Raw genomic sequence first — 12,590 nt, forward strand, 5'->3', positions numbered from 1 at the left:
GTGCAATACCATAATTATGGAGTCGCAAAAACGGCACGGGTATGTGATAAATCATTTGATAAAACTTTTATGTTATTCTGATATACACCTTAACACCTATATTCACCATTCATTCATTAACTGTTTATCAAAGGAAAAGGTTAAAAATCAGGCAACATTTCCAAAAGGTGATTGTACATTTTATGTCATACACATTACATTTGTAAAAAAGAACAAAGTTTTTTTTTAATCACGGTTTAAATGAAAAAAATCATTGAAAAATGTTTGAACAATAAAGGAAATTACATATCCATGATCTTTTTAGGTACAAATTAGACGCAATGTGGCTCCATACAAATAAATTTAGGTTAAAATGAAAACTTACTATGTTTTAAATGTAAGCTGATATAAAACGGTATATATAAATCAACTTTTTTGTTAATTTGATGAAACTTTATTAAACATCTCAAAAAATAAGATACTTAAAGCTTACCTACTGGCTGCTCCTTGTCTGCCATTACTGCTCTGTCTATAAAAAATCATTAACCAGAAATAAATCCAACCCTTTCCTAACCTAACTTTGTATAAATTATAAACTCAGTCTTTTTAATGTCCACAACTTTAATACAGGTACAGTTGTGTCTACTAGCACGTCATTGTTATGTTTGAAAGGGCGTTCATTCTATTCTATATCAGTATATAATCATATAATAAAAAATAAAACTTATATCTATATACAACTAAACCCAATCTTTTCTATTTTTATATGTTTTACTTACAACATACTGTCGGGTACATGAAACGGTGCAGATTTTCCGTGATACAATGCTTCCATCCATGAGGGGGAAGGTAAACAATAAGAAGATTCTTGGCATTTATTTTTTATGTATTAAGACAAATCCGTTTTATATTGTAACAGAAGAATTGTTATATGCAACGTAAAAATTAATTCAGTATAAGATCGATAAGTTCACAATGTATGTTCCATATGATATATATGGAATGTTTACTAAAAACTTTTGTGAATAATTGTACATGAAATTTGAACCAAGAGAAGCGGTAAATTTTTTAGTCAATCTCTGTACAAGAGGCACATATATTGAAGTCAATACTCGTGTTTATTACATACAGTAAATGTATAAAACCATCTGTGCAATTTCAACATTTGTTCTGTCAATTTGTTTTGTCGAAATTTGTCTACTTTCTGTTTCGTCTCGACAACGGTGCAGACACCTAGCAACGGTTTCGGGAAGTCAGCACCGTAGGAAGATCATTTGCCAAATTTGATTCGATAATATCTGCTTAGAATTGTCCCTGTAAGCAACTTTTTTTCTTCTAGTGTACTATTTAATATGCCTATATATATAACAGATTTATTTAGTTTTCAAGTATGGTCTACCAATTTATGTATTGAAACACCAGGAACTTAAAAAATAATAATAAATCAATTAAATTAAAAAATTTAAAAATGAATACATTATTTTTTTTAATTTTGGTTTACCGACTGTAAGAAATGTAATGTAAGATATTTGTAGTAGTTGTACCTTACCTATTTCTCGGGACGGGCCACCTACGAAAAACATAATTCCAATATCAAATAATTATATTAATCATTCAAACTTTGCCGTGCAGATTTTATTTCAATTTTCAAAAGCAAATGATGTTTGATAACAATTCATGTTGTATTGTCATCATTTATGTGCAATGCAGTGAAATAAAAAGAAGACCACATTTATGAACACAAATTAGGGTGAATACATACGATATTAAACAGTTCTTCGCTATGCTGATTTTAAAATTGTGCCACAACAAAAAATGTATCACAATGAATTTATTTAACAGAAATCATTTTTTAACAATTTACATTTATCATTATGATAACGAACACATGATTTTATATAAAAAGTAAAATTCATATCATACATCCACTGAATAATATCTTAATTTATTCTATAAAGAAGTATCCTTACATTGTTTTGTACGCCTTTCAACATATGTTAATAATCGTCAGATCCTGAAGGCAACGGATGTTTTCTGAAAGTTAAAAAAAAACTTTCTTCAATAATCTGTTAAATCTAACAAATCAATGAAATAACACTTTAAGGAAATTAGTTATTTAGTTAAAAGCTTTTAAAGCTTAAATGGAAACATTTTAGCCATGTTAAAATTGTAACCTTTTACTTCATGATATTTAATCAATTGTCCAGCACTCTATAGATTGCATTCCGTGTTCATAAAATCAAACTTTTTCACTTTGTTGTCAAAAAGATACAGGATTTTGAAAAACGCTTTAACCGCTTTTCACTCAAATCCGGCTTAGAAAATCATAAAAATACGATTTTCAATTTATTTTAAAGTATATTTTTAAATATTTTTGCATATATCTCTGTTTAAAGTGCCCCAGCTTATAAATGAAAAAAATTCAAATGCTATGTTTTTAGGCTTTAAACCTCAGTGGAGTCCCTTTAAATTTCATTTGTTATTGACATGCCTACAATTACACCATATTTATATGAATATGCCATTAGAATTCTATGTTGGTATGGCGACAGGTTGCTGTTCTAGCAGTTCTATTCGATGCCTTCGGCAGCACTTCCAAGCAGCAGTACATACGGAAGATTTATCGTGTAGTGGACGTCCGCGCGTCGCACTGCTGGTAAAAACCGCTTTATCATAAAGTCATCTACGCAATAATGTTCAAACTGCTCCCCCACTCCCCCAGATCTACCCAAACTATACGTAATTGTCTGCACAAGGTTCGTGTACGTGGACGTCGTCCTTACATTCGCTGTGTATTGGCTTGATGTCATCCCGTAGATCGTGTTAATTGATGACGTACACACTATTCTTGGTAAAGGTAAAAATGGTACAACGACGTGAATAGATTTTCCATTCATTGAATTGAAAAAAAATTCCCTAAAATAAACCGGCTGTTTTTTTTTTTAAATATATGATATGTTTGCCAAATATACAATTTATTTGAAATTTTTCGCTTTTGGAGGATTACATCCAAAGTGTCTGTTTTTCAAGGTAATGTGTGTGTAAAATATTATATATCTACGTTCACAGAAAACTAATTTAATTGTAAATTAAATGTGACAGGGATTATAAACCGAAATTGCACATTAAATTTTCAGTACCCTCCATGAGCCTGCAGCATTTATAAGTTTGCCGTTTGGGATTCTGTTTTTCTCTATACAATATGTTCCTTTATTGATGTTCAGCGGTCGAATAGGTCGACGTCTTACACTCCACAGATGTTCGATTGGTTTCAGATCTGCACTTTTAACAGGTCAGTCATTAATGAATGCAAAATAGTTCGTACTGAGGAAATTCACAGTATCTTTTGTTTTAGTCTGTTAAAATAGAATGATATAGGCATTATTTTGAAACATTGGCATAGCCTGCCTTGCATAAATCAATCTAATCTCGGTACTGTTGATCCTTGGAATTTCCATCCATCACACGACGAAAGATGTGCCCTACTCAGATTTGAATACACAACAGTTTATGGTATACGCGAACCCTTTCAATAAACACAAGATAAAAAACCAAAATATTCGCCGTCAATTTAACACAGTCTCTTAGCTTTGTCTTACCTAAATGCGTCACAAACCAGCCAGGCTATAATCAGAATCATTCGTGAATATGCTGATTCTTTACCATAAAGAGGCTTATGACCTGATACGACCGATTAAACGCATGATGTAGAATGAAAGTAAATCTTCACAACCAGAAACATGAGAGAATGAACTGAAAAGCACGTTAAGGAACGTGCGACAGGGAAGAAAACTATGCCCGAATACCAGCAAGCTATTCTGTTTTCATATAAAGAAATAATAAAGGCAAACTAAAGATGATTGGTATTTAAGAAATAAAGAAAAAGGAACTAATTGATAGAAAGAATAACATTTTAAGACGAAATATACGATAAACAAGATCAACAAGGAAAGGCGGCCCTCAATGAACTCAACCCCCACACGACCTAGTAAAAGAACCAGCGGCAAGGAGCCCAGACAGACACCAAACAAAACACAGGACAGGGCAGACTTTTTTCTGCTTTTTTTTTCACAGCATTAAAAGATAAAAGTTTCACAAGAGATCAGTTTGAGTTGTATTCTCCATTGTCTCAAATTAAACCAAATCTGTGATGTTCAATAAATTTTATCGTTTTGGTAGCACCTGGTTAATACTATTTAGTGTCGACATGAAACAAAAAGCAATATTAACTTCTACTGCAAACGATTTTGTTGATGGCGTATAGAAAACTATCTTGGTGATTATAATATAGTTAGTAATACACATTCAAATGCGAAAGTTTTCACACTCGTTGTGCCTCAAGTCGAAGTATTAGGACGTGTTTTAATTTTAATTTAAATGAATGAAATATCATCGAGTGGTCGTGATCCGTTGCCCTAAGCACTTTACAGTGCTAGTTTAATACACTATCTTTCCTTATGATACAAACGTTCTATGATAAAGAAATTTTGCAGATTCATTAAATTTACTTTAATGTATAAAAATATATGTTTTCTTTATCAAGAAACATTTGTTGAGACTTTCTAACATATACAGTAACGGTGTTGACTCCAGTACAGGGACAAATTAAGGGCACACGACGATAGTTGACACAACTACAAGTGTCCCAGTCAATACCTTGATAAGAATTAATACTGTTTCTTATTATGTTTTTTCCAAGTCAATTTAGTTGGATCCTCTGAAAATTGGTTATAGTTTTTTTAAATACTTGAATAACCCATATTTGACCAGTATCTTGCATATATCAGGGATGAATCCTAGTTGATTCTAAGCTCCTTTAAGCATAAACATATTTAACCGCATATCAAATATGCGCTTGGTAAGGCAATCATTTGGCATTTGGCATAGTTTCTGGAGAAAACACAGTTTTCTTTTATCTATCAGGGATTCAAAAGAACGCCAGCCTGTCAGTGCCAGGGCCATATCAGTGCGGGTTCGAGTTGGCAATTTTTGGATAGATTTTGCTGCTAGTCGCAAGAAGCGTTCCAATAAGAATGAATCCTTCTGTGTCAAGATATACCAGAGTTCGCATCCATACAATGCGACTGGGATTGTGACTTTTTCGACCAGGCTTGAAAGGACTAACGGATTTACTTCCCCTGGTTCAGATTCTATGGACAGGACCGAGAACAGGGATGACTTTGCCTTTCTGCATCATGCATTAACCGCATTAGAGCAGCGAAATGAGTCATGGAGCTCAATACCAACATGTTTGCAGTTTTTAGTGGATTTTATACAGGATGTTCCAAAATTGATGGAATAGTCGGATGAATGTGAGTCACCAAATACAATAAGTTTTGACTTTGAGTCATTAAACTGATATCTCCAAAGTGAAGCATAGTTTTTACTTTGTCTGTATACAATTTGAGTGACATCATATTAGGGCATAATATGGTGAGATCATCTTCGAGGGTAGGGTTACCACACTGCAGTTGACCTATGACGCATCCGTTACTACTTTGTTGTAGAATGTTAAGTAAGTCGTTGATATATAAGAGGTAGAGCCAGGTAGATAATACCCCTCCTTGACGTACGCCTTTAAGAACTGGAAAGCTTTCAGACTTAACACCATTTACTAAAACACAGTTTTTTATGTCTGAATAGCTGGCAGATATTGTTCTAACAAAGTGCCCATTGACCCCTAAATCTAAGAGCTTAGCAAACAGACCATTATGCCATACTGTATCGAAAGCGGCTCTAGTATCCAAGAAAAGCGCAAAAACTTCACTTGAATGTTCTATGAAATGAGCAATTGTTTCTTGGAGATTGAATGGCAGGGTGATTGATCCTAGATGTTCTTGATAGGCGTTTTGTTATGTTATTTGGTTTTCCGTCTTTAAGCACAGGGATAATAACTCCTAGTTTACATTGGGTAGGGACATATGAATGTTTAAGTATAAGGTCAAAAAGATATTTTAGGTATTCAAGAAGTTTGTGACCACCATTAATCAAATATTCATGTACAATGCCGTCAAATCCCGGTGCTTTTCGCTGTTTTAGACACTTAACAAGTTCTAATAACTCAGACATATCTATCTCTTTAGTCAACATATCAACACATGTATGATTTTCAGGCTCTGATAGGAAAATTAGCAATACGATTATTTATAGTTTCATATTGGGAATGATCAAAATCCTCATTGTCTTTCGGGCAAAATACTCTGGCATAATGATTTTTAAATGCATTTCAATTTTCATATGGGTCTCTGAATTAATTTCCGTCTAAGGAAATTTCAGTTATCAAGCCTGTACGCCTATTTTTCTTTCTTTTAACAAGTTGCCAGAATAATCGCATATCACATTCTGCTGCGTTATTCAATTCATCGTAATACTTTGTTTTCACAATCCAAGATAGCTTATTTTATGCATTTCTACATTCAAGTTTAGCATCTTTGTATGACCTGAAGAAACAATTTGAAGCATCGCGAGGTCTCCCGGCGGCCATCCATTGCTTGCGTTTTTCTCTTTGAAAAGAATGCGCGTCTTTTACCTCTTTTGTCCAATAAGGTTTTGAATGACTATCAAATTTTGACAATGGCAGCGTTTCCGAGGCCGCAGATTTTATTGAGGTTACAATATAATTATACAAGCAATCAATGGCCTCCGATGGAGAAGTAAAATGTTTAAGTGTTTGTACATCAATTGCGCCTAGTAATAAAGACAACTTTTCTTGATACTAAGATATGTTTTATTCAGTGCATTTGTGCCACTGTACATTCTGGTTATACGGTAAGGAATATGTGTCTACAGGAAAGGTAAAAACTGATAATATCGGCAAATGATCAGATACAAGACATATTTCATCATCAAAGACTCAGTTTGAAAGAAGAATATCTTGTTGCTGCTTGCTTATTACAATATAATCTAATGTAGTTTGAGCTGGGCGAAATGTATATGTACAACCTGTAGTTTCTGCTGGCATGGCACCATTTTCATTTAGAAAGCGTGAAAACGCTCTTTGGCGTTCATTTACACACTCTATAGTTAAATCAATGTTCAAATCGCCAGACAAGACTACTATACCTGACTGATTAAAGCGAAAGTACAAACTGTGCAAGGCATCAATACAATTGGTATAATCTTCATATTCATAGTTAACTGAAGGCATGTAAACAGCAAAAATATATATGGGGAGTGCGTTTTTCCGTATAATTTCGATACCGGTTATACGGTCATGTTTAATGCCCTCAATATGTTTTATGTTTTAACCACATCGATATTTTTCAATAACATCATTTGAACATGTAGTACAGGACAAGTAATTTGCATGCAAAGAATTCAAAAAATATTATGACATATTTTCAGTTTATGCTCTGTTATAACAGCAATGTCTATATCATATTTGTCTAGTAAAACACTTAAGCTGCCTGCCGAAGACATAATACCTCTCACATTCCAGGTAAGAATATTACACTTTTCTTTAAATAAAACGTCCATTTTGTCTTGAGTGAGCAGACATAGTGTACTAATAATGTAAATTACCTTAAGTCATCATTTGTGTAGTGATTGGAAGGCTGGTGATTGTCGATTTCTTTCCATTTATTTTCGGCAATCCATTGACGACAGTACATTTTCCCTGGCCAGATTGTTTTGTCTTCCATTATATGACACTGATTTTTGTAGACTATAATCTTTGCAGCAAGCGTGCCTCTCTTTGTTTTTATCAGTTTTGATGCCGCGGGTTTAATATCAAACTGTTGCAAGAAATCTGTCAATCCTGCGCTATTGGAACGCCTGTCAATGCCGCCAATGTAATAACGCTGAGTGCGGCGAGATTTTACACTTTCAAAGAATTCTCAATGATTTAGATACGTTTACAATCATTCATCATATATTAACACATAAACATTAATAGTTTAACTTAGTTCATGAAATGGCCAGGCTTGTTAGCTGAATAATTTATAAACTAATATAAAATTACCTTTAAATTACAATATCCTTTTCAAAATATTTTGTCATAGTCATTAAAATATCTAAATCTTAATAACTATTTGGCGTATTTGCATGTATTTTCACGGGAAGTCATCCGGGATCGTCATGAATGTAGTAGAATATGAGCCGTTCAGATTCACTGCACAATTTTCAGATTTGGGAAAATCCAGTATATAAACTTTTTGGATCGGGACGTAAAATCTTAAGGATTTTAAATTAGAAAACACATACATTTGATATATTATTACTTCCCTTGACAAGATAATGTCAACCTGGGCGTTATATCACTTCCCTTGACAAGAATTAGTCAGCCGAGGCTTTATATCACTTTTCTCGAGTAAACATTTCGTTCTATCATCTTCAATGAGTGATGATATTTATGTAATGACACACTTTTTGAAAAAGACTAGTATAATTGCTAAAACTATCTAGGATATGAGTACAGAAAACATCATGGGACAGTGAGTACAGATAACATCATGGGACAGTTGAAATTTATAGAGAGCAGTCCACGACCGTATCAAAATCTGGAAACAAAGTGATCCTTCGGAAGCATTAATCACAACAAAATTACAAGAGCATTGCAGACTCGGTTTGAGTTGAGTCTGTACATGAGGGATAATGGATACGTGCAACAAGTAATTATTACGCTAACATGATATAAAAATATCTACACAGTGCTAAAAAATTGAAAAAATAAAAATAAAATGTATTATTGAATGTAAACATTAATTAAAGAAATACCAACCACTGGAATCTTCCGTTTCCTTTTATTATTACAATGTCTAAACAGATGTTGCCCGAATCTTCAGTTCATCTCATATACATTGAAATGTTAAATGATTTGCTAAATGATAAAGTTTAATTTAATGACATATGTATGGTTGCGATAGTTTAAAGATAACGGAATATACATGTATGTTTAAAATAGATAAGTGTTGTGTGTATGTTTATTTTACCTCCAGCGTTAGTTGAACCGTATATGTTAAGGACTGAGCCTGTTTTACGCGTGACTTCATTCGACCAATAGTCATGAAAAAAACCGAGACATAAAATCAAACACATTATCATAAACCTGTCAGAAATGTCACCGTCTTCTGGTTCTGTACCAAAAACAAAATAGAGAAAAATCGAATCTACAAAGAAAGTTCATCATGGCAAAATTGAAAATGTTGCAAGCTCGGTTTCATGGACGGTTTTGGAAAGTGCACGTTTCTGTCTACTACATCTCGCAACGGGTTATGCAGAATCCAATATTCAAACACGAAAATGCTGAAATTTTGAATTTAGAAACATCCTCACATATGTTAACTTTTCAGTTACCACAATATTCTTTTCGACTTTCAACACAGCTTTGAAAAGAAACGTCAAGGCGGAAAAATAGCATATCGATTAACAGCATCTCAGCAGGGAAACTAGCACATTTTCCCTTTGACATGGTGTCTCAACACAAAATCTCAATTGGACACATTCCTTCCTAATAGGCCAGAGTCAAACTGTTGCACAAGGTGATGACTATATAGAATATATACACTATAGAATCCCTGTGAATTCTGGCGTCCCCAAAGGCTCTGTCTATGGTGTACTCTGCTTTCTGATTTTTATTATTGACCTTCCATCTTATGTTACAAAGTTTCAATGTTGCATCATTGCAGATGGCACTGGGGTCTGAATCACTATAAACTTTTCCACAAACTCACAAAATATGATAAAGAAGATCAACAAGGACAGGCGGCGTTCAATGAACGCAAACCTTTCAGGAGATCCCAATAAGATGCAAATCTGGAAAAGGGACTGGGTCATGGAATTTTACCCCTGAATGCCAAGTACTTTTAACAACATTAAAAGTAAACAACTACAAGTACTTCTGCTATAGCCAATCTTTGCAATCTGTCCTAAACTCAAATACCTTAGGTTAGCTTAGACCTGTCCACTGGTTTAAATTACAATACACATAATTTAAGAAGAAAATTAAACGAAGCAAAATTTGTTAACGTTATCCCACAACAGGAAGGATAATGGGACTCAAAAGATTAATAAAGTTTATAAAAAGTTACCCCGTACTTCACTTCAGTGCTGTTAGCTCACCAGAGCCGAAGGTTCAGGGTGAGCTATTCATATCAAAGGGGATACTCCGGCGTCCGTCGACCGTCGTCATGCGTCAAAAATCAGCTTCTTTGCTGAAACTGATGGGCAGATTTATCTCATATTTGGTCTGCAGCATCCTTGTGACAGTCACACTTAAATGTGCTCATGTCATTTCAATTGGCCCCTTTTAAGGGGTCAACAGAGCTAAAAATAGAAAAACCTTTAAACATCTTCTTCTACTAAATTAAATGATTTTGATCACCAAAATGTGTCTGTACCATTATTAGGTAGTCTTTTATCATATTAGCTCATTTTATTTTGAATTTGATTGGTCCCTTTTAGGGATCTCTTTGGCTAAAAATGGAAAAACTTTAAACATCTTCTACAGAACCAATTAATGGATGATTAACAAACTTTGTCTGTAGCATTTTTAGGTAGTGTTTTGACAAGTTTGCTCATGTTAATTTGATTGACTCCTTTTAGGGGCCGTTTAAGCTAAAAATAGAAAAACCTTAAAAGATCATCTCTTACTGATATTATTGATGGATGATGACTAAATTTTGTCTGTATAATTCTTAGGTAGAGTTTTATCAAGTTTGCTTATAATAATTTGATTGTCACCTTTTAGGGGCCGCTAAAGCTAGAAACAGAAATACATTTAAATGTCTGCTTCTACAGAACTAATTGAAGCATTCTTAGGTAGTCTTTTATCAAGCTTGATTGGCCCCTTTTATGGGCCACAAAAGGTACAAAGAGAAATGCATTTAAACGTCTGCTACTACAGAACTAATTTAGGGATGATCATCATACTTTGTCTGTAGCATTCTTAGGAAGTATGTTATCAAGTTTGCTTATATTAATTTGATTGACCCATTTTAGTGGCTGCTAAAGCTAAAAATAGAAATACCTTTAAATTTCTCCTTCTACAGAACTAATAGATGGATGATCACAAAACTTGTCTGTCGCATTCTTTTGTAGTTTTTTATCAAATTTGATCACATTAATTTGGCCCCTTGTAGTGGCCAATAAAGCTAAAAGCCCCCAGACCATGGCATTTCTTCAAATTATATTTTAAAAAAGTTCATCCATGCGTTAAATATTGTTATCACAGAAATTTATTGAAATCTATGTAATTTTATCGAATATGTCCAATTTAAACAAAAGAATGAATAAATTATCTATTGAAAGCTGTGTGCCCTATTACAGGTCAAATAAAATTGGCCTTTTCTTAAAAAAGCTGCCTGTTTTTTAATGACAGATATTCATATTGTAACCACCTATCATGTATAGAATATAAAACACAACCTATCTACTTTTTGTAAAGTTAAAACATGTTTATTTTCTATCTACAAAGAGACTGTGTAGCAGTTACAAATATTTTCAAGCATAGTATATCTTTAAAGATCCTGTAGTTTGTAACGAAGGTCGTATACCACACTTTATATATATGTATATAATTAGGTTTATAAAACAATTTTCAAACATCAAATAATATGTAAAAATGTACTGCAATTTTTTGTACAAATTATGTATCATCATTAAAATATATCCATTCATTTCTTATTGAAAAAATTTACTTGGACTTTATAGAAAATAAATTGTTATTACCTCCCTTTATTTACATGAAATGTTAAATTCGGTAATATCTTTTTAAATAATGCCTTTTGAACTTACAAAATTGATCAATCTTAATTTGAGCATCATATTAATGAGATAAAAGCGTAAAAATATGTGTTACAGGATCTTTAATGAAAGGGAAACAACTTATGTTGGAATGTCTTTCATACATGTGAACATGCATAAGCTAGGAGTAATGACCTGTTTGCTGATGAAATTATTTGAGGTCATGACCTCTGGCATGCGATATGATATTTTTTAAATAACTTGAGCACATTATAAGGATATAATGATTAAAAACACCTTGTAACATTAAAACCTTTCAGAAATAGGTAATTCTTAATTAAAAAGATAATATACAGCTATGTAATACAGTAAATGCTTATTTTGGTTAGTAAGAATACTTTTACATTGCATATAATATTACACTATGTGCTTGTTATCTGTACAGTAAACATATCCGCACATTGTTTTTCATTTAACCTGCGAAGATAGAACTCTGAACCAAAAAAGCACTAGGCATGCACTATTGCAAAGTTTAATTGTATAATAAAAAGAACGGCACATATGCCCCGCTTTCTAGCCCTTGACTCACATTATTGGTAATAATGTCAGAGATACATGCCATAAATTGGTGCATGGAAGTGTTCTATTATGGAAAAAAGAAAATTAATGAAGATTTTGTGATAAATAGTTTTCAAGATAATGAGACATTAAAGGTCCATGTGACCTAGACCTTTGAACTAGTAACCCAAAAATCAATAGGTGTAACTTACTAGTTATGACCAATCAGTATGTGAAATATAAAGACTTTGTGATAAATAGTTTTCAAGATAATCAGCGGAAACCATTCTGACATTTAAGGCCCCTGTAACCTTGACCTTTGATCTAGTGACCCCAAAAGCAATACAGATCATCTGTTGGTTATGACCAAT

The 12,590-nt window shown here is 33.1% G+C and overlaps 1 protein-coding gene across 1 annotated transcript in view; it reads right to left on the reverse strand.

Moving 5' to 3' along the window:
• Window positions 1-12,590, reverse strand: part of LOC132748072 (uncharacterized) — a 49,393-nt gene that overhangs the window by 27,445 nt on the left and 9,358 nt on the right. The window contains exons 2-4 of the mRNA XM_060737617.1: window positions 1,950-2,013; window positions 1,529-1,549; window positions 473-508 (exon numbers count right to left, since the gene is read on the reverse strand). Of these exons, the coding sequence (XP_060593600.1) occupies window positions 473-508; window positions 1,529-1,549; window positions 1,950-1,951 (59 nt within the window). The 5' untranslated portion in view covers window positions 1,952-2,013. The remainder of the gene's footprint in view (window positions 1-472; window positions 509-1,528; window positions 1,550-1,949; window positions 2,014-12,590) is intronic.

The sequence above is a fragment of the Ruditapes philippinarum genome, unplaced genomic scaffold (assembly GCF_026571515.1).
Source record: "Ruditapes philippinarum isolate M1 unplaced genomic scaffold, ASM2657151v2 ctg2878_1_1_1_1, whole genome shotgun sequence".
Taxonomy (NCBI): Eukaryota; Metazoa; Mollusca; class Bivalvia; order Venerida; family Veneridae; genus Ruditapes; species Ruditapes philippinarum.